Raw genomic sequence first — 23,234 nt, forward strand, 5'->3', positions numbered from 1 at the left:
TGTGTGTGTGTGTGTGTGTGTGTGTGTGTGTGTGTGTGTGTGTGTGTGGAGTTGGGCTTGCAGAGGGAGTCCAGGCAAAGCTAGGAGTCTTAAAAAAATGCTCACAATATCTAAAATTTCCCCTAGGGGGCAATGCTGTCCTCTCTGTCCGCCTCAGGAAGTGGAGCCCATTCTGGGAGCCCTGTATAATGTCCACTGCTTCAACTCCAGCCCTGACCTACACGCTGGGAACAGCAGGGCACCGAGCCAGCCCTGGTCCCTGACAATGAACAAGCAGTTTTGCAGACAGGCCTTCCTTACAATCACCATGAGCACGAAGGAGCAATGTCTCTGCTGAAGTGGTTACTTAGCAGAGTGACCCAACCTAGGTCAGGGACTTCTGCCCTGGGGACTGATGCCTGAACTGAGAGCCTATGGGTGGGTGGAGGTGGTGCTGCAGAGGGAGAGCAGCAGCAGCACACTTCCAAGCTACAGGACACCTTGGTGCATTCAAGAAACTGATAACTCTCTGGAACTGGAACTCTGGGGTCAAGGGCCTGAGTGGCCTGAACCTCTGGTATGAGAAAAGGAATTCAGGCTTCATCCCAACAGAACAGGAGGCCCTTGAGAGATCTTCATCAGGGCGGTGATCCAACTATGCCTCAAGATCTCAAGACTACAGTGTGGGTAATGGACCATATGTGGCTGGGTGACCATGACGTGTGAGGAGCTGCCATCAGTCAGCACGCAGAAGCGGATATCAGAAGAAGGCATCAGGGCCTGTGGACCCTGGAGTGGTGCCGCCATTATGAGCACTCGGAAGGATGACCTAAACGACAATGAACTGGCATTCTTGGCTCAGGTAGACTTCAATAACAGTTCTAACGTGGTTAGCCACTCACCTGAGAGTAGAGACAGGAGGAGTCCTGGATCTGTGCCTGCGCTGCACAGCCCCACGGCATTAGCAGGCAGAGTCGCTGCTTTCTCGCCTTGCTGCCGTGCTACCTGGAGATTTGGGTCTCCCTGGCGATGTGGCCCTATGCCACATTACTTGCAGGAAGCGAGTGGGAGTTTGGGTTTCTAGGTTCAGGACATGTAAGCCTGTGCCCTCACAAGAACAGCTGAGGAGGCAGACCCATGACAACTCTGCCATTGGCAGGAGATAGACCAGGGTCCAGCATGGAGCCAAAGGTGGCCATCAAATCAGCCAGGTTCTGCTAGGAGAGAAGCGGTAACCAAGGGGGAGGAGTAGAGTCAGGGAGAGTAAGAGAGGATCCCTGCAGTCAGAGAAGATTCTGAGAGGGGACAGCCTCCAACTCTCCTCCTTCCCCTTCCTCCATCATGCCCCTGTGGGAATTGCTGGCCCTTTTAGGGGCTGTCCTCTTCCTGAGAGCCTGTCCCACAGTGCCTAAGGCTTAGCTGCTGTCATCTGCTGTCCACATTCCCTGACGGGGAGCCTCAGCAGCTAGAGGTGGTGAATGAGGAGTGTGGGCTTCAGTGTCCTCCTAGTGGACTGTTCAGAAGACATTTATAGAGAGCCCACCATGGGCAGAAGCCTGCTTTAGGTGCTAAGAAGGCTACAATAGTGAACTAAAACTCCCCTGATTTCTTAGAGCCCATCCAATAGTCGAATGGGAAAAGTGGAAAAGAAACAAGATGCAGACATTACCTAGTGATTGGTGCTGAAAAGCAAGCATGACAGGGAGTCTTGAGGGGAGTGTGCCATGTGGCTCAGCCTGGCACTGTAGCTCAGGCAGAACAAGCAGTGGCTTGAGCCAGGGTGGTGAGGAGAAGCTGAGAAGGGATGGGATCTGGGTCTGCTTTAAATAATTTTTCTTTCTTTCTTTTCTTTTCCTTCCTTCCTTCCTTTCTTTTTTCTTTCTTTCTTTCTCTCTTTTCTTTCTTTCTTCTTCGAGACAGGGTTTCTCTGTGTACCTTTGGCTATCCTGGAACTTGCTCTGTAGACCAGGCTGGTCTTGAACTTATAGCAATTCACCAGTCTCTGCCTCCTAAATGCTGAGATTAAAAGCGTGCACCAGAACAGCCTGGCCCTAAACCATTCTTTTAAAAATAATTACTTATGGAGAACCTGCTCCATAAATAACTAAGAAAACAGATTTCCCCTCCCCCCTCCTCTTCTTTTGGTCATATTTTCAAGCAAAGCCCATAGGGTCTGTGTTTTGGTAGTGTGGTAAGATTTGGAAGCATGTCTGGGTGGCTCAAGAGAGCAGAGGAGACAGAAAGTTTGGAGGCCCTTTCAAAGAGAATGGGATTTCTCCTAGGAAAGGGCGGTGCGCCTCAAAATGAAGCGGGTATGGGCCGTGTCTTTCCCCCAGCTACCTGCTGGAGCTTGGGGGAAAAGAGAAGCGAAGGCCCTGTGGGGAGGCGCTTCGTGAGCCGTTAAGGGACGGACAACACGCGGCTTTCTAAGGATCAGGGTGACTTAAGGCTCATGACTCAAACAACTTTCCCACCGTGGAGGGTGAGGAGTGCAGAGATTGTCGCAGGCGAGAGTTGCCGGAGATCTCGAATGAGCAGAGACTGGGAACGCGGAATGATTTGAGTCTAGACCTCAAGCATTATAGGCGTCACCAAAAGATGCACGCGGCGGGAGCAGCGCGGAGCCGCGGTGCCCCGGACGGATGGTGCGCTCTCCTTCCGCGCTCAACTCAAGTCTCTCTGAGCCCGGGGTGCCCGTCTGCTCTGTCCTTGCGTGCAACTCGTCCAGCGCCCCGCAGCAGCGTTTCCTTCGCGGGAGACGCTCAGAACAAGGCACCGGCTCTTGCTCCTCCCCGGCCACCGCCCCGAGGGCGGACCCAGGCTGGGCTGGAAGGGAGGATCCGCCCCGTGGGTGTACCTTGTCCCATGCGCAACCTCGCATTCTTGGCTGACCAAGCCTCCGCGAGTCAACCGCTCTCTCGGCGTAGCCATCCCGGACTGAACGCTGGCTGGGTGGTAGTGGCCCTTTCCCGAGCTCGTACTCCCCCTCTGCCCCGCGCGCCTGGGCTGCAGAGCCATGCTCTGCTGCCTGCTGGCAAGGGCCAGCAACCTCCCCAATGTGAAGAAGGACCGGCGCAGCGACCCTGTTGCTAGCCTGATTTTCCGAGGTGAGAGCCCTGAGGCCACTTCATCCACCCTTGGGCACCATCCGTTTCTCTGCATCCAGCTTCGGTGTCGATGGAACCAGCTCAGACCAGCAATCACGCTCTGGGGCTGACAGCCAGGAAACCCGACATCACAGCGCTTAGGGAGACTGGAAGTACTCTGCTAGGCCCGTAGTTTTTAGTTTCCTAAGACGGCACCCAGAAGGTAAAGGCTGGTCTTCCCGGTCATGGGCACGGGGTGGGTCGCAAGACGGACATGGACGGTGGAGGTGTAATCGGGCCACAGGACCGGTTTGTGAGCGTTTTCACAGTGCTCTTTGAAAGTTATGTCCACCCATCTATCCATGCATCGTGGCTGGACACGGCTCATTTGAATGGCCAGATCTCAACCAGAAGGAAAAGGAACCCACAAAGTCTGACGGGTGTCTCGGGTGTTTTCCAAACTCAAGAAGCTGAGCCTCGCTATGTGCTGCTTAGACTAGAAAGGGCTTCTCTGTTGAGACTGCACTTTCCTCCACTGTCAGGCCCCTTTAGCATGGCTTCAGGCAGATTCCCAAGGGAAGGGTGTCTCAGGAGGGGAAAGGGAAGAGGAAGGACCTGTCAAAATCGAGAGAAGGAACAATAGTGGTGAGTCAGGACCCTAGTTCTGCAGAGAAAGATAAATAAGGAGAGGAGAGAGGGCTTCCTCTCACCAGGAGCTAATGCGCTGGGCTCTGGGATTGAAAACGTGCAGAAAGACAGCCACATGTGGGGAAGGTGAGGCAGGGCTTGTCACAAAGTGTTAATTTTTGTGACATCAGTGGGGACACAGGGTCCACTCCACAAGCAGCCCCCACCCCTTCAAATAATAGTGAGAGGTGAACGCGGTGAGCAAACTGAGCTCTAGATTGTTACTGTTCTTGGTTATGGGTGGCCGGCATGCTTGTTCTTTTGCAAAGTGTGCTGTGAAACATTTTATGCGATGCTGCTGTTTCCGTTGCTGGGTGACTTTGCCAGGGTGTTCTTGAGGTAAGGCAACTTTATGACAGGGCTCTTCCTTCTTTCTCCATCTCGCAGGTGTTGCCTAGAATTTCACTGTATAGAAAGTGTTGCTGCAGTTGGGTGTAGCTCAGTGGTAGAGCACTTTCTTTGTGCAGTGTGTGTGTGTGTGTGTATACATATGTGTACATACATGTATGGGAGACTAGGGGATGACCTCTGATTGAAGGTGCTATTCACCCTTTTGCTTTTCAATTCTTTTTTCTTTCTTTCTTTTCTTTTTTTTTTTTTTTTTTTTTTTTTTTTTTTTTTTTTTTTTTTTTTTGAGGCTTGATCTCTTACTGGCTTAGAATTTGCCAGGTCAATGGAATTGGCTAGCAAGTGAGCCCTAGCATTTTACCTGTCTCTGCCTCCCCTCATTGCTGGGCTTACAAATATATGCCACCACACCTGGGCTCTGTTTGTTTATTTTAACATCAAACTTTGGTCCTCATGCTTGCTAGGCAACATTTTCCTTTATCAGGATACCAGGACACTGGTAGAACATTTTCCCAACATGCATGAATAAGCCCCTCATCCCTAGCCCAAACCAAACCAGAACAAAACACCAGGTGAAACTTTCAGCACTGAGAATGGGCACCGCCTTTGTGTCAGGTAGGTGAGCAGAACTGTCGAGGCCCTGCTTGAACTCGGGTATCCTGGATATACTCACCTGCCATCCTTCCCAGGTCTCAGCACCCCACCTGTACAAAGCCTAGCTGTTTATGTGCATGGATAAGAAGGGCCGGGAGAGCATGGAACATCTCCAGCAGAGATGACACTTATCCCGGGGTCTGCATTACCACCTTCTGCAGGAAGGCTCCCAAGAGGCCGCTGGTGTCCAGCGGGCCCTGTCTAGCTGCAGAAGAACCTTGCTGGTCTGCTAGCACATTCTCCCCAGCCCTGCTTCATGTACCAGTACTCTTGGAAATAACCGCTTGACTTGATAGTTCACTGGAATCCTCTGCCGAGCGGGATACGGCTTTCCACATCTGGCTCCTAGCTTCCCTCAGTCTGGGCATGGTCCTCATTCTTCATGGTGCCCGAGCGTCTCCTGTAGAGTGTATGTGGAAAATGTTCTGGGTACCACCTGAGGATTTCTGGGAGGTGAGCTAAGAATTGGCTTGTAACATATGTTTGATGCAGGCCATTTTGGAGACAATGCTGTGGGTAAAACAAGTGTTCTTGTCCAGGGGATTCCTCATGGCGTCTGGGGTTGAGCTGACATGTAGCCATGGGAATCAGACCCAGGATTTACGAAGCACCCAGTTTCAGAAATCTTCATCCTATGGTATACCAGAATGGTGGAAAGACCTTTAATAAAGCCCGTTGGCAAAGCTCCCTGGCCCCTGGGGTGAGGCCCAGTGGGGTATTCCTGACCAGGCAGTCAGGGCTGATAAGCAGAGAGCTCATAGAGAGTCCTAGAGAGACAGTACCTGCTTGCTGAGCAGCCAGCCCACACCACGCGCTGTGCCTGTTTGCAGCATGTCGCTGAGATGCGGGGGCCGGGCTGGCCTCACCCTGCAGTTGTTCCCCGGGCATTCCAGCTTCAGATGTAATTTCAGGACCTGCCTCCAAAAATAGATTCTGGGCTCTGGGAGGCTGGACTCGGAGCTGTCTGGCTTCCCCATTTGAGGACCTCGGGATACAGCTATTAATTAATGCTGGTCATGTCTTTGTTCTTGTTTCACCGAATAATTACTTAGCCCAAACTGCCATGAGGGACTGGGTACACATAGTCCTGTCTGACCAACATTTGTATGAATGAGCAGTTTCAGCTTCCTTTCATATGGCATTTGACACCTCTCTTCTGCCCTGACCGTTTTCCATCCTGTAATGCAATTATTTCTATCCCTCTGTTCATGTGTTTTGTTCACTGAACAAATATTTATTGAGCACATATTATGTACCCATTGCAACTCCAGATGCTGGAAATGCATCTCAGGACAAAATCAGTCCCCTGGCGCTTTGGAGTTCAAATGCTCCTGGATTTGCATACCCCCTATGTGCTGAAATTCCTGGCTAGGAACCCAGGAGGGCTTGCTTTCCTTACTTGTCCCTCCCTTGATCATTAACTGGGTCCCCTCTCCTCCTGCTTCCCATCTGCCCCCAGGCAGGATCCCGGGGTCTTACAGGACCTCCTGTCCCCAAGGAGAACCGCCTCACCTGGCAGGGAGGAAAGGCGGGAAGGCCACTGAGGCGATTTGGTTCCACTGGGACCCTGTGTCAGTGTCTGGGAGCATTTGCGTTGCACCCTCCGGGGCAGGTGGCGACTGGATGCAGTGTCCACAGGCCAGCAATGCTGTCCAGCAGCCCGTGGCGCATGGTGCAGGCTCACAGAGCTCACAGCAAGGATTTGTGTGGCCCCAAATATTAACAGTGCAGGGTACGGAAACTGTGCTGTGATGGGTACACCACCACGGGACTCTGCGATGGCGTCCAGGCATAGAGACTGGCTGTCTCTGCCTTCCCTGGAATTCTCCAGACTCCCTACCTTTTTCCCTGGAGCACCCCACGAAGTTGGCATATTCAAAAATAAGCCAAGGTAGCATACACAGCACAGGGCTAAGCCTGGTGGAATCCCAGTGCTGAGAAGGGGAGGGGACACATGCCCCATCCCTAACCTAGAAGTTATCTCCAACTGATAACCACTCTCAAAGGAAAAGTTAGTTCTCTAATGAAGTCTCACTGGCTGTACAAACCACACTTAAGAGCAGGCCTTATCCCAGCTCTGGGTGGGCAACATGAATCAAACTCGATGGTATTTTGAAGAATATTTTTATCTCATAATACTTTAATATATATATATACACACACACATACATAGCCTATATATAATGCTTTATCTCCTTACAAGTCTTTTGTTATATTCTGGTTTTTGGTTTTGTGTCTTTACGGGATCTCTGTGTGTGCAAAGGTGTCTCTACATCTATATGTGCTTCTTGTGTGTTTTCTTTGGCTCTTTTTTCCCTATTTATTCTGTCCTATTCTGGTTTGTTCATTTTTATCTTATTTTATTTTTTTAGACCACTGTTTATTTTATAATGAGGGAGAGAAAAAAGGGTGTGGATTTAGGTGTGTCTTAGGGTTTCTATTGCTGTGGTAAAACACCACGACAAAAAGCATGGTGAAAGGGAGTTATTTGGCTTCCACTTCCACACGAAGCCATCACTGAAGGATGTCAGGACAGGAACTCAAGCAGGGCAGGGAGCTGGAGGCAGGAGCTGATGCTGAGGCCTTGGAGGAGTGCTGCTTGCTGCTTGCTTACCCTGGTTGCTCAGCCTGCTCTCTTATAGAACCCAGAGCCACCAGCTCAGAGCTGGCCCCACCCACCCTGAGCTGGGCCCTTCCACATCCATCACTAATTAAGAAAATGCCCTACAGCTGGATCTTAGGGAGGCTCCCTCCTTTCAGACAACTCTTTAGCTAGTGTTAGGTTGACATAAAACTAGTCAGGTTCTATGAACAAAACATTAAAATATTTATAAACAGTTTTTTTTTTTTGTTTTTGTTTTTGTTTTTGTTTTTTTGGTTTCTTGAGACAAGGTTTCTCTGTGTAATAGCCCTGTATGTCCTGGACTTGCTTTGTAGACCAGGCTGGCCTTGAACTTACAGAGTTCCACCTGCCTCAACCCCCCCCCCCACAAGTGCTGGGATTATAAACCACCGCATCAGTTTATAACCAATTCTTAAATTATGCTGTCAACCCGAAGATTGTCCCGATGGCTGATTCTTTGCCTACATACTTTCTTTGGGTGAGTTTCAGAAGCAGCATTGTTGTGGCCGTATCTTCCCTCTTAACCTTCTGAAAGTCTGTATTATCCCTGTCTCCTATCAGCCATGTTTGAGGGCTTATTTCTCCAGGGGATCTAACTTAGGTGGTGAAGTGCTTGCCTAGTGTGCATGAACTTCAGGGTTCCATGACCATCACTGGATAAAGCCAAGAGTAGTGCTTCAGACCTACAATCCCAGGTTTTGAAGGTAGAGGCAGGAAGACCAAAAGTTCAAAGTCATTCTCGCTACACAGAGAGTTCAAGGTCAGCCTGGGTTACCTCAAATCCTGTCTTAAAAAGCAGTGAATGCTTTTTCAAGATGAACTATTAGCATGTATTTCTTCCTGAGTTACATTTTAATTTGCCTCTTGGGAGGTGGGAAGTATTTGGTTTTTAAGTTAGTTACAAGTATGCTTTACATATTAAGAATAGAAACATTTTGTCATAGGTGTTTCAGTTAATTAAAAAAAATGTTTATGTGTAGGTGTGTTTTGCCTGCAAGTATGTCTGTGAATCCTGTGTGTGTCTGGTGTCCCTGGAGATCAGAGGTAGGAGCTGGTTCCCCTGGAACTGGAGTTACAGATGTTGTGAGCCACCATGTGGGTGCTGAGAATCGAACCCATGTCCTCCGGAAGAGCAACCAAATTCTTAAATTCTGAGCCATTTCTTTTTCTTTTCTTTTCTTTTTGTAGAGACAGGGTTTCTCTGTGTAGCCTTGGCTGTCCTGGACTCATTTTGTGGACCAGGCTGGCTGTTTATATTGACAGCTGGGATTATAGGCTCCTTGTTTGTTTCTGTAATTGACAAAAACTGCATGTTTTGGGGCTCAGTGTGTTGAAGCTTGCTTATAGTCCAAGCAAGTGGGAGGCAAAGTCAGCAGAAGCTCAAGAGTTCAAGGCCAGCCTGGACTATATGAGACCATCTTAAAGAAGCAGCAACAGGAAATTTTGTATAAGAATCTCTTCTCCAGTTCCAAGCGGACATCTTACATTGAAGAGCACTCCCTCTGAGTATACTCCCTGGCGGCCATGGTAGCCGTCGCCCAGTATGCTCCCGGCCACTTCTTTCCTGAGATTATGATTCCACCCAGGGTCAGACACATGAGGAGGGGTGATTGAAGGTGGGAAGGGTGCTGTTTTGCTGCTAAGGTATGCGGCAGACATGTAGGATGCCTAGGCCTGAGGCCATGGACAGGAGAGGGCTGTTTCTCATCAGGTTCAGGCCGTCTTTCTTCCTTCGTAGTGAGTGGTCTGCAAACACTGGATCCCGTTGTTTTCTTTGACTAATGGGGATGGGGTTGAGGAGATCACCTGTGTGTAGCAAGCCCTGAGCAGATTGTGGGATGAGCAGGAGGTTCCTGTAGTATCAGAAGCTCTGTAACTTCCGAGCCAGAAAGTTCTGCCACCCGGCTCAGGAGCAGAAGCAACCATGACCCTTCCCTGAACTGGTAATTTAAGGAAGTTTTGGCTTACAGTTTGAGGCTACAATCCATCACAGCAGGGGAGTCATGGCTACCGGGCCTTGAAGTGTCTGGCCACACTGTTAGAAATGAGGAAGTGGAGAAAGATGTAGAGGCTGCTGTTGAGCTGGCGACCTCCTGTTTCCTCAGCTGGGCAGTTAGGGTATGTCCTCAGCCAGCCTGATGTAGAAAACACTCAGCGGCGCCGTGCCCAGGAATTTGAAGCCAGGATGATTCTAGAGCGTGTCAGGTGGCAGTCAATATAAAGAGCTAGACTCTCCCTGACTCACGGACAGAGGCCTGCCCGGCTGGCCTCTGCTCTCTCTCTAGGTGGCGTTCTCTAGGTAAGAGCCTAGAGACTTACCCCCAGGCCTACAGACTTCATCCTCACCATCTTCTCCAAGGAGTTCAGAAAGACTGTGATGAGATCCATACTATGTAAATTTATCTCTTCCTCTTTTTTGGGAGGTAGCGACTGGCCTCACTGTACAAGAGCTTGTACATCAGGCTAGCCCGGAACGGACGGCAATCTTTTCACCTCTTCTTTCTAAATCCTGGGATTGTAGGCGTGTTATCATGCCTGGCTAAATTGACCATCTTAACCAACTTCTCTGTTTTGTTTTGTTTTGTTTTTTTGACACAGTTTCTCTGTATAGCCCTGGCTGTCCTGGAACTTGCTTTGTAGACTAGGCTGGCCTCAAACTCACAGAGATCTGCCTGCCTCTGCCTCCCGGAGTGCTGGGATTAAAGGGTTAAAAGGCCACTACATGGCCACTTTTACCAATTTTAAGTGTTGAATTTGGTGCTATTAAATATATTCGAGTAGGGTGTTGTGGCACATTCCTTACTCCTAGCACGAAGAGGCAGAGGCAGAGGCAGGCCGATCTCTGAGTTCAAAGTTGGTGTGGTGTTATTAAGTACATTCATGGGTCTTGGAGTGTGGCTCTGGGGGATAGTGTGTGGTCAGTCCTGGGTGTCTTCCTCAGCATGTACCCTCCTTCCAGACAAACAGCAAAATCTACCCACAGACAAATCCAAACGAAAAGCCATCCATGTGCTGGTGCTCCTGTCCCCACATTTCTACAACACTTCCCACAGTTCCTAACTCAGGAAACACATCCACTTCTTTCTCCCCAACCCCCTAACAACTACCATCTGTGATCCTGACTGATCCAGGTACCCTGCACCCAGAATCATTCCCTCCCTCCCTCCCTCCCTCCCTTCCTTCCTCCCTTCCTTCCTCCCTTCCTTCCTGTTAGACGAACAGCCATACCTCCCAAGGCCAGAATCAATACCAGGCATGAGATTAGCAAGGTGCCTTCCCTTACTTAGGTGCCTGTAAGTTATATGATGAGCTGTGTGGAATTTTCTTTCCTTAAAAAAAAAAAGTCTGCATTGCTATGTATATTATTCGTACTAACACACGCAAACAGACACGCATGAACACATGTGTAGGTCTTAGGTCACCTTCTGTGTGTTCCTCAGGAACTGTCCACCCAGTCTTTTGAAACAGGGTCTCTTGCACTAGAACCTGGGACTCCCCGATGCCATTAGGTGGGCTGGCCAGCAAGCCCCCAGGAATTCTGCCTGTCTCCTCAGCACTAAGTTTACAAGTGTGAGCTACCGTACCTGGCTTTCCATGTGTCCAATGACTAGACCTCACGTCCTCAGGCTTGTGCGGTGAGTACTCTCTCACTGAGCCTCGGTGTCTCCGTTTTGCTTGTTTTTCTTTGGGGCTGTAGCCCTGGATGTGGCTCCTCCCAAGCTCACCCGAAGGGTCAGAATTCAGCCCCCTAGTCAGGTTTTCAGAAAATCCCACTGTGGTCATCTGCTCTCTTCATCTTCGGGGAATACAGGAAGCAGAAAGTGGTCAGAAGGCACTTAGCCCAGAGCTGTCACGCATATGGCTAATTATGTGGGCGGGGAGCACCAGGAAATGAGTTTCCGAGTGGACCACTCAAGAAGGGCAGTGCGTGGATGTTACATCTGACTTGTGGAGGCCGCAAGAAGCAGGTCTGTGACGGGGGGGGGGGGGGAAGTGGACACTTAGCCTTCCTCTCCTGTCCCATCAAAACTACAGTGCACTGCTGGGGGCTGAGGCCCAGAAGCTGTTAAGGTCTTTGAGGTCACAGGCCTGTGGATGTCGGGTGTCGGGCCCGCCTGCCACCTTGTTTGGGACAGGGTCCGTCTTCTTGTTTACTGCTGCACATACCAGGCTAAGGGCCCGTGAGCTTCTGGCATTCTCCTGTGCTCACCGTCCATCTCCTGATAGGGGCAATGGCATTGATATCACTGTATCCAGCTTTTCCCCAGGGGTGTTGGAGATCCAAATGCAGGTCTCTAGGCTTGTGCAAAAAGTGCTTTACCCTTGAACATCTTCATAGACCCCAGGGGTCCTAATAAAGTGATTCTAAAGCCAGTGTCCAATGCCCTTGGGAGCCACAACAACATGGAACCAAAGAAGAGACATAGCAGTGTACCCAGGGCGGGCCCAGGAGAACTCTGAGAAGACAACTGCTGTTCTTTCCAGCATGCCTCTGGCTTCATGGTGCCTTCTTTGACCTCTCCATTCACCTCCTTGTCATGCCAGTAAGGAAGGCCCCCAAAATAGTGCTTCTGTTGTTTGAGAAGGAAAGGGGTCTATTTGCTTAATGCCCTATTGCTAGGATATCTCATTATTAACTGGGGTTGCTAATATGACAGGTGTGTGGTGTCTGTTCTCCAAAAAATATCACAACCTCATCACAAAGCATATGGCTAGACAAGCACACTATGAGCTGCTGTCCTAGGCTGGGGTTCCAGCTGTCCTGGAAGCCCCAGAGAGAACGCTATCTCTGTCATCCTCAGGCAGACAGGACATCCAGGAGGCTTGTCCGAGGAGAGACCGGGGTTTGGGTGGGGGTGCCGCCAGACAGTTCATAGGCTCAGAAGGTGCATCAGAACAGCTGCAGTGGGGAGGGTGAGGAAAGGAGGCAACTTTGATAAGCTGGAGGGCAGCTGAGTACCTCATACATACTATTCTACTTAATTTTTGTAGAGATATTCTCATGATCTTACAAAGAGCAAAGTGACGCTGGTTTGTTTGTTTGTTTTTGCCTTGAAACAGGGTTTTTTCTGTGTCTCTCTGGCTCTTCTGGAACTCACTCTGTAGACCAGGCTGGCCTCAAACCAGAGAGCCCCCTCTTCCACCTCCCAAGTGCTGGGATTAAAGGCGTGCTTGCACGGCCACCATCTGCCCTGTGTGCACACTGCACACGTGCCCGGTGCCGCAGCGGCCAGAAGAGGGTGCTGGACCCTTTGACTGGAGTCTAAAATGGTTGTGAGCTGCCACATGGCTGCTGGGAACCCAACTCAGGTCCTCTGCAGGAGCAGCGAGTGCTCTGAGCCACGGTGCCATCTTTCCAGCCTTAGCCGCCGTGCTCTTTACGCCCCTGTACTCTGAGCTTCACCCAAGGAGGCCCTTGACAAAGCAGAACACAATATCCACAATATGTAATCTTACACGCAACATTTTTAATAATGTTTCATAATCTTACACAATATCAAGTCTTGTGATACGAAGTGGGACATATGTTACAACATTTTTTTTGTACCCCGAAAATGGTGACTGTGGAAAAGCCACGCACAGCATGACCACTTTTATTACAAACTGTCCTGGCTGTTTTTTGTCAACTTGACACACACCTGAACATAGCTTGGAATAGGTAATATTAATTAAGAAAGTGCTGCCGTCAGATTGGTGTGTAGGCAGGTCTGAGGGTGCCTTTTCTTGATAACTGGTTGCCGTGGGAGGGCCTGGCTCCTGAGGATGGTGGGGCCAGATGGCCCTGCGTTGTACAGGAAGCAGACTGAACGAGCCACGTGGAGCAAGCCAGGGAGCACACTTCTCCACGGTGTCCCCTTGACTTCCTGACTCCTAGTTCCTGCCCTGACTTAACCTCCGTGGTGGGGTGGGACCTGAGAGTCAAACTGAAATAAACCCTTCCTCTCCAAATTGCTTTTGGTCATGGTGCTTTATTATACACATAGAAACCCTGACTAAGACAAAAGCTACACCAGCCATTGGTTAGGTTATGTTCAGGGGATACTATTTCAATGGAAGAAAAGACTGGTTAATTGATTGTTTAGACTATGAATTTTGGCATTTTGTTTTTAAAAACGAATAAGCCAGCCTACTCCATTCATGGACAATTTCTAACATTTATCATTTTTGCTAATTGTGAAGTTTGATTTTTCAAGCAAAATTAAGACAAAAAAAAAAAACCTGTCTCTCTCAGCTTTCTACTGTGTAGTTTTTTCTCATGAGACTGATGGTAATAGTAGTAAGTTGGGGTTATTATATAATAATAATATATTATTATATTGGGAGATCCTTTTAACTCTTTGCATCAAATTTTAAAAATGTAGATGTTACAGAATCATGAGCAGGTAAGAGAGTCATTTCAAAGAATACGATAGAATAAATAATTTTAATGTAACAGAACAAAAATGTTTATTTGCCTCACTTTAGAATACATACCACAACTTTCAAGAAATTTAAGACTTACTGCCTGTTGAGTATGTATCAAAGACCTGTAAAGTCACTATAACACATGCCTCTTTACAGTTACGTGTCTGGCTGGATTTTCTTCATAGATATTAATCAAGACAAAGCATCAATAGATGTATAAACACAGAAGTAGATAAGGACACCCAGCCAAACATTACAGAGATTTGCAAAAGTATAAAAGTAACATTTTCAGTTTTACAAGTTATTTTCCTCATAAATATGCCACTAGTACTAAAATGTATTGGGCTTCTCACCGTTATTTTAAATAATAATTTTTATTCTTATTGTTTTCATTAATTTGGATTGTTTCTTCTGTGTGTATCTGTATGGGAGTGCATGCATGTGACTGTAGTTGTACTTACTGACCAGAAGGGGGCATTGTATCCTCTGGAGCTGGAGTTACAAGTGGTTGTGAGCTGCCTGAGGTGGCTGCTGGGAATAGAACTGCATCCTCTGCAAGAGAGTACATGCTTTTAACTGCTGAGCCATCCCTCTAGCCCCCTACTATTATTTAAAATTGATTACCAGTTTTGCTTTGAGGCTGTTTGGAACTCCTGATCTTTCTGCCTCAACCTCCTGAGAGCTAGGGTAACAGTCACCATCAGCTAAATTGATTACAAAGTATTATTTTTAACTGCCTCAGTTTCAGTTTCTAAATCCTCAGTAACTTAGAAAATGGCATTCCGGGACCCATGCTGAGCTAAACTGATTACTAAGTTTTATTTTAACTGCCTCAGTTTCAGTTTCTGAATCCTCAGTAACTTAGAAAACGGCGTTCAGGGACAGAAGCCTAAGAGTGAACAGCAACTGTTTGGTGGTGCTCTGTGCATCTTCAGGGATTTACAACCAGGAGGGAGGGGGCTGGGGGCTCACCCTCTTCTACAATCTCTAGGGAGACAGGCAGGCTGAACAGCTAGGAGCCTGGCTAAGCCCAGACACAGCTCAGCTCTGGAGACGGCAGGGCGTGAGCTCTGGGAGGCGGTCCACCGGAGACCGTGGCTTCTCAACAGAGAACGTCGTGGGTTGTGCGGGAAGGGTTAGAGGCTGGCTGAGCCGAGGGCTCCTTGGCTGGCTGACCCCTTCCCTTCCGCTGTTGTGCACAAAGGCGTGTTCCCGATGCCTCCTAGAAAAGTGGGGCAGTTTGGCTGTCCATGCCCCTGTCTGAACGTGCCTAGCTTTGCCAGCTCCTCTCGCCCTTCTCCCCATAGCTGCTTTTCTGTGTAGTTCCCGACGTCTTTGCAGGAGGATGTCTGTATCTTGGTGGGACCCTCCTCTCTCTGCTACTGTCAGCCCAGCGAAGCCTCTTTCTGGGGATCATCCTGAGAGGAGAGCAGACCTGCCTGCCCCGCAGAGAGCAGGGCTGCAGGCCAGGCCCAGTTTTCTTATGAACCCAGTCTGACCACATGCTCTAGCGTCCACCTCTAGAGGCAGTTCTCCCTGGGCAACTTCTGCACCATCTTTCTTTGAAGGCTCATTCATCCTTAGACACCCGGAGCTCTGGACTCCGCACTCCCTGTGTGCTGCCGTGTCTGCCACCCGTGCTCAGAACAGGCAGCTCTCAGGCACCACGGTGTTAGTACTCCTAGGTGTCTACCCGAAGCCACCCAGCTTTCCTTCAGCTTCAGGAGCGAGATACGGGTTATGTGGGTCTGCTTGTTTCTCATAAACCCTTTCTAGGTCTCAGAGGGAAAGGCAAACTTTGTTTTACTGCAGGTAAAATTCACAAACAACCAAAGCTGTCATCTTAACCAATTAGGGTGTGCCTGGTTGCATAGATCTATAATCCCAGCTATTTGGGAAGCTGAGGCAGGAGGATCTAAAGTTCTAGAGGGAATTCACTGAAGACACTGAATGAGCTCTTATCTAGAAGGAAAGAAAGAGAAAGAAAGAAAGATAGGCTGGGATGTAGATTAGTTTGTAGCTCAGCAGTAGAGTGCTTGCCTAGCATTCATACAACCCTGGCTTCAATCCCTAGAGTCACACAAAAGGACAAAAGGAACACTTTTGGTGATTTTGGGTTAAATGTCACACACCAATTATGATCTAATCCAAGAACATTGTCCCCAGACTCATAGCTGTCAATCACTCCTGCTCTGGTTCTTAAAAGAAAAATCTTTTAAAAGCTCTTAAAAATCTTTTTGGAAGATTCTTCATGTTTGTTTATTAATTTTAGTTTTATCATTAAAAACTAGTTTGAGACAGTCTCCCAGGGAGCTCAGCCTGGCCTCAAGCTCACTAAGTAGCTAAGGATGACCTTGAACTGCTGACCCTCCCGCCTCCATCTCCTAGTAGACCAGCACACCTAGTGCCGTGCTCGGGACCAAGCCCAGAGCCCTAAGCGTTCCCCCCCCCCCCCCCCGTTGAGCTCTGTCACCAGTCCTAGGTGTGTTCACGGGAGGTCTGAACAGTGGCGCAGGGAAGTGGAGGGGCCGAGGAGCTGGGAGAGTGAAGGCATAGGAATGACTGGCCATGATGATGCAGCGCATGTGTCAGCTCAGACCTCTTCTTTCTCCTCCTCCACTGCTTCCTCCCCCTCCTTCTCCTCTTCTGAACTCTCCATACCAAGCTGTCCTTAAAAGCACAGGAGTCAACCTGTCTCTGTTTCCCATTAAAGACACACAGTACCGTGCCTGGCAATTGCACATTTTTCTTTCAAAAAAACATCCTTCTGGTCACACTGTTGTTTAATGCCCCCAGAGTCAAGTCTGAGTCATTGGGCCTTCCTAGGTGGTGTTCAGAGGCTGAGCTGGTTTTGTGAACTCTCCTTTGGAGCTGAGTCTCCAAAGGCAGGTCTCTGCAGCTGAGCCCTATTGGGTGGATGGGCCCAGTGTGACGGTGTCTCCTCTGTTCTTTGTCTCCCACAGGGGTGAAGAAGAGAACCAAAGTCATCAAGAACAGTGTGAATCCCGTCTGGAATGAGGTACACCAGTTTCTTTTCCCTTCCTCCCCTCTGCCTCCGCTGCCTCGGCAGGGGGCTGACCCTTGAGGCAGCTTTCCCAGAAGGGAAAGCTCTCCCCTGAGACCCCGCCCCACAGGGTATGTTTTCTTTTGTTTTTCTGTTTTCCAGCTCTGGCCAGTCTGCTTTGCCTGCCTGATCTCCCTCTCACAGGCTAAAGCTACCTCATCTCCACAGCACTCCCTCACTAACTAAGTCCTCCAGCTGTTCTGTCCCCTCACGCAGCTTTCTGTAGATGCGGTTTCCATGCGGTCCTTCTGAAGCAGAGTTGAGAACAGAGTCAGGGCCCAGACCGCATGCTTGCTTTGAAGAGGGCAAAGGGGCCTCTGACTGGCTGTCCTTAACTCATTACTTACTCTTCCTGCCCGCTGGGGGCCTAGCTTGTGGATGACTATATGACAGGGTGTGTGAGGACCCTGAAGGCTCTCCTGGCTTCCTTACTCTTGTGCTTTTGTTCTGGTGTCCTGAGATGAGTTGGGAGGTGAGGCTACTGTAGTGTGGCTTCCTCTTCTTCTTCTTTTTTTTTTTTTTTTTTTTTTTTGTTGTTGTTGTCTTTAGCTCTGGAATCACCCCTAAAGCTCTGGAATTCTGATATCCATCTGTCATCCATCCATCCACCCATCATATATCCATCAACCCATCTACCTATTCATATATACCTTCCCACCCATCCAAACATCTACCCATCTACAAACCCACCAACCTATCCATGCAAGCAGCCACCCATTCACACTCCTACCTATCTTTTGCTAATCTATGCACCCTTTCACCCACCCACCCATGCACCTATCCACCCACGAACCTATTCATCTGTCCATACAATCAATCATCCACTTATCTACCATCCATCTTTCTGTTCATCCACCCATCTATCCATTCTCTTACCCAATCATCTACCTATCATCCATTCCCACCTAGCTATCTACCCTTTACCTAAGTGTCCATCTGTCCATGTGTCCAATAACTCCCCCACCCATCCAAGTATCCAGCCTTCAGACATCTTCCCTCCATCTCACCCATGTGGTCACTCCTTCACCCTTCTATTCACTCACTCACCCACTAATTAATTCACCCACCCACACTCACTAATCTATGGATCTGTATTGGTCAGGGTACCATTGCTGTGATGAAACACCTACAGCAACCTACAGAGGAAAGGATGTATTCGGATTCCACTTCCACACCTGTTCATCATCGAGGGGAGTCAGGCCAGGAGCTCGGGCAGGGCAGGGAGAGAGGAGCTGATGCAGACGTTAAGGAGGAATGCTGCTTTTGGCTTACTACTCTTGGCTTGCTCATCCTGCTGTCTTGTAGAACCCAGGACCACCAGCCCAAGGCCCCCACCCACAATGGACTTGGCCTCCCCCATCAATCACAAATTAAGGAAATGTCCTAAGGATCTTCTACAGCCAGATGTTATGGAGGCATTTTTCTCAATCGAGGCTCTTTCCTCACCAATGACTTTAGTTTGTGTCAAATTGACATAAAACTAGCCAACACAGCATCCACCATCAACTCCATCCACCTCCCCACCCGTCCATCTGTCTGTCCATCCGTTTGTCTGTCCGCCAGTCCATCATCCATCTATCCACCCACTCCATCCATCCATCCACACACCCACCCACTCACCCACCCACCCACCTGTCTACACACTCACCCCTAGAACCAGGCTTGTCTGGATGTCTGCTCAGCACCCTGGGGCCACAGGCTAAGTTGCCCTTTCTTCCCTTCTTCCAGGGTTTTGAGTGGGACCTCAAAGGCATCCCTCTAGACCAGAGCTCAGAACTTCATGTGGTGGTTAAGGACCATGAGACGATGGGGAGAAACAGGTGAGTGAGCCCAAGAGTGACATGGGAACTTGAAGGTACAGGTGGGTTGTGATGAATTTGGACCTTAAAATTAGAGCTCCTGAGGACTGGTACTTCATGTCACATTGGCTGAAGACTGCTTTTCATGGCCTGGTCCAGGGTGGATGCTGGGGTGAAACCTTGCTGTAGCCTTAGGAACTTGGCTGTCAGTGCTGCTGAGAGCTGCGCAGGCTGCAGGGGAGGGGAGGTGAGTTAGGGATCGAGTGTCCGGCAGGTTTTTTACAGGAGTGCAGGCTCTGGGGAGCAGGCACAAGCAAGTTCCCTGTTCTCTCTAGCCTCCCTCTGGGAAGGGGTGCTCCTTGCCTCTTCCTGGCTGGTGAGATAGCTACACACACTCTTCAGGAGGTGGGTACATAAAGAGAAGCTGTAGCTAGCAGGGAGTAGTCTAGGGGGGCTGCATGGAAGAAGCAGAATCTAAGGTAAGAACTGTGGTGCTGAAGTTGGAGCAGTGGTAACAGGTAGCAGCCTGTTCTCTCTCTCTCTCTCTGTGTGTGTGTGTTTGGATTTTGGTTGGGTTGACAAGTACAGAACTCTCAGAAGCAAAGTCTTACTGGCAAAAGCAGGCTCTGTCTAGGCATGTGGTGGGTGGCTTCCTTATTAAGGGCAATCGTCAACCTTGTAAATAGAGTGCTGGGCAAGACCTCCAAAGCTCGATGGGCCAGTTGGCTGCGTGTGTAAGCGGCCAGGAGACGGAGCCTGGGAGGATCTATGGTGACAGACATAGGTAAGGCTAGTGGGTCAGTGGTCCCTGGTGGGCACAACAGGGGGCAGCTGTGCCGGGTGGGCTCAAGCACACGGTGCTGTACACTGAAATCTGGCCTGAGGAGCTCGGGTTGGCTGTACACAGACCTGGCCACAGGGGAGCCTTTGTTTGGGAACTGGGTCAGTATCTGAGGTAGGCGTCCTGGTTATGCGAGCCTGGAATAGGGGAGTGGGGAAGGAGGAGGGGTCAGGAACCCAGGGAGGCTTCGCCACCTGCAAAGTTTGAAGCTAAAAGCTTGGAGAGAGAATCCAAACCATTACTGTTTCTTTGTGCTTCAAGCTGGCCCTGGGGGCATGGTCTGGCATCCCTAAGGAAGGAGAGGGCACTGTCCTGTGCCTCTGAAGTGGTGCTGCTGGGCCCTGCCCAGCCCATGCCTGAGGGCGCCCAGTGCATGTCTTGTCTTTTCTAGCCATGACTCTCGTTTACCTGAGAAGCTTACACATGACTTTGGGCATATAAGTATATATACTGGGTAAATTAAATATTTACTGATAACAGTTCATGAAGAAGTTTACTTTAGCGAGACATGGTGGTGTATGCCTTTAATCTCAACACTTGGGGGGCAGAGGCAGGCAATCAATGTGAGTTGGAAACCAGCCTGGTCTACAGAGCAAGTTCCAGGCTAGCCAGGGCTACACAGTGAGATAAAAAAAGAATTTGGCTTTTTACATTTCTAATTTTATGTATTTTACATATAATTTTACCATTTATTGAAGATGAAAGAGAATTGAAAGGGAATTTGCCTTCTGAAATGGACATGCTTTAGTTTTACCTAAATTAAGTCTTGGCTGAATATTTGATACTGAAGGGCAGAGCTGTTCAATATTTTGATTTTAGAATCATCAGTGTTGAGAATACCATTTCATTGAAGTACACAGTGCTAAATGACAGAAGGATGGCTAGGGCTGTTTTAGAAATTGTTGGAAATTCTGTCCTAATCTTAAATCAAAATTAAACATTTTAAAAATGAAATTCAAGTCAGCAACTCACACAGCAGCTGTTAAAAGAAAACATGCAAACACAATGCAATCTAAACATGATCCAGTACTTACTGTAACAGGACCCCAGTACAACTGGCTCCATGATGAAAATGCCATGTCAAACTCAACATGTAGACATCACCAGCCAAAAAGAAAACAGATGCCTAGTTCGTCAAAGTCCATAGTGCTGGCAGCGTCTGAAAGGTGCTTAATTTGCTTTTTGGCTTCTGTCGTGCTGCTTCTGGGAACTGTTCTTGCTAATGGAAGTATGTCGACCCAGAACGTGTTTATCAAGACAGGGATTTTCTGAGTAGAGCTGGCTGTCCTAGAACTCACTCTACAGACCAGGCTGGCCTTGACCGAAAAGATCCACCTGCCTCCGCCTCCCAAGAGTTGGGATTAAAGGTGTGGGCTACCACCGCCTTGCTCAGAACATGCTTTTTGTACTTGAAAGTTCAACCCAGAAGAGCTGCACTGGGATGCTAAACACCGGCCCCAGCACGTCGCAGCAGTCTTCTCTGGATGCCTGTGCCGAGTAGGGACAGTAAGAAAGTGGTAGGGAATAATGTTTTCTACTAGACCAGAAAACTCTGTACCAACACTCAAAAACAGACAAACAAAACCCCTGGGCTCTCCAGCATACAGTGGTCTTGAACCTGAGCCCAGATGTTTGAGGCAATGCTTGTGGGTTTGGCTTGGGTCGATGGCGTGTGTAATGTTAGGAGCATGTGTTGCGTGCTCAGAACCGAGGCTGCAGTGAAGCCATCGCCTGAAGAGATCCTGTGTGAGCACTGCTGCCATTTTGTTTCGAGTTAGTTTTTGATCAAGGTGGGCTCAGAAAACTTTTTCTTCCTTTCCTTCTTCTTTCCTTCTTTCTTTTCTTTTTTGAGATAAGGTCTCTCCCTACACAGCCCTGGCTGTCCTAGAACTCACTATGGAGACCAGGCTAGCCTTGAACTCACACAGATCTGCCTGCCTCTGCCTCCAGAGTGTCAGAATTAAAGGCGTGTCTCACTACAACTGTCTGGGTTTAAAAATATTTACCAGTGCCAAGTGTTTTGGGATGCCCACATTACACTATGAGAGGGTGTCTAACCCAAGGTTTAAGGAGCTATGGCTCACAGCTGTTAAGGTGGCTTACCAGGTAAGGGCTCAGCCATGGCACATGTGACATCTTTCTTCTTACATACACACAGTAAGTGATGATGACGATAAAGCTGTGGCCTTCACTACCACTTCACTGCCTTTGTGGAAGGCAGGCAACTCAATGAGCTTGAAGGTAGTCCAGGGAGGGAGCAACTCTAGACACTGGGCAGTCTGGAGAGGCTTTCTGGAGAGGGGCCACACTCAGCCAGGGCCAGGCTTTGGAGGGAAGGTAGTTTCAGTGTGTGTGGGTGGAGAGCGGTGAGTCCACATAGGAATTCAGAGCGGTGACGTTTGCAGCGTTGTTGGGAAGGGCGCTGCGGAGTCAGGCCCAGGCTGAAGTGGCAGCCATGGAGAAGCCTCCCTGTTGCCACTTAGAGAAGCTTAGCTAGGTTTCTGGCCCTGTGGAAGCTTGGTTTGTGAGGTGATCTTTCTCTACCCGATGCTCCTGCTGTCCTCACAGAGGAAACAGAGGCTCTAGGATTAGCTTGGTGAGATTCCCGAAGGCTTTGCCGAGGTTGTGTGTGACTGGAGGGCAGGTGTTTGTGTATTGCCACATTTCAGAGGCTCCCGAGGCCCGTGGCAGATGGCTTCTGGGTGCTCTGCAGTTTAGCTGCTCTGATGACAGGAGTTGGGTTTAGTGAGGCAAAGGTGGACAGCCTGGGTACTGCAGGCCGTGAGGGAATGGAGGTTTCGTTTTCATTGTTGCCTTTAGCACTGTCTGAGGGACCCTGGGATGTGTCTGAGATACCAGAGGTGGCAGGAGAGCAGGGACTTGGACACGGGTTTTGATAGTTTTAGTCAGTTCAGGGGCCGAGCTGGTCCTCCAGGGGACAGCTCAGGGCTCCCCAGAGGGGGCTGAGTGCACCCTCCATTGACCCCTGGCTCACCAGCTTCCTCATGAGCAGGTCACTGCAGGCCAGCGCACTGGGAAAGCAGTTCCTGAAACTTCTGTGTCCAGAATAGCCAGTTCACCAGGCGTCACAGCTTACCAGAACTTTCTGTGTCATAGGTACTTTGATGTGGTCTTTTACATTTTTCTGAGCATTTATCTTAGTTTGGCTCTTCTAGCAATTAAGAATTAAATTGTAATAGACCAAGTTTAAACTTAAGCCCATATTCATAAATATCTTCAAAAGGGAAGAGCTACCTAAACACCCTATTCTGTGGGGGAATTACCAGAGCAAGCACGTCTGTGGTCTCCGTGTCTGTACCGAGTCTGTGTCTGTCCCCTGTTTGAGGCAGCAGGAGGGGACAGGTCTCTGCACAGTCGTTCTGTAATGCCCTCATGGGTGTAAACTACCCTCACAAGCTTGTGAAAGAAAAGGAAGCTGAGCTCTGGGGCTGTCTCGGCTGGCAAAGTGCTGCACACGCTGTACGAGTGCGAGGGCCTGAGTTTAGCTCCCCGGAGCCCCAGAAGGTCTCCCACGACGGCACACAATCGTAACGCAGTGCTGGGGCCCGCGGAGCGGGCTTTCTGGTGCTCACTGGCCAGCCAATCCAGCCTAGACAGGAAGCTCCAGCTTCAGGGAGAGACCCGCCTCAAAAAAATAAGGTGGAGAGTGAAGAAAGTGCCCCAAATCAACCTCTGGCCTTCACACACACACACACACACACACACACACACACACACACACACACAC

At 49.3% G+C, this 23,234-nt stretch overlaps 1 protein-coding gene across 1 annotated transcript in view; it reads left to right on the top strand.

Moving 5' to 3' along the window:
* The window catches only part of Dysf (dysferlin), a 114,751-nt gene that overhangs the window by 7,162 nt on the left and 84,355 nt on the right, over positions 1–23,234 (top strand). The window contains exons 2-4 of the mRNA XM_055596386.1: positions 16,746–16,801; positions 18,575–18,666; positions 18,805–18,892. Of these exons, the coding sequence (XP_055452361.1) occupies positions 16,746–16,801; positions 18,575–18,666; positions 18,805–18,892 (236 nt within the window). The remainder of the gene's footprint in view (positions 1–16,745; positions 16,802–18,574; positions 18,667–18,804; positions 18,893–23,234) is intronic.

This window comes from Psammomys obesus, unplaced genomic scaffold (assembly GCF_907164565.1).
Source record: "Psammomys obesus unplaced genomic scaffold, mPsaObe1.curated_primary_1811, whole genome shotgun sequence".
NCBI lineage: Eukaryota > Metazoa > Chordata > Mammalia > Rodentia > Muridae > Psammomys > Psammomys obesus.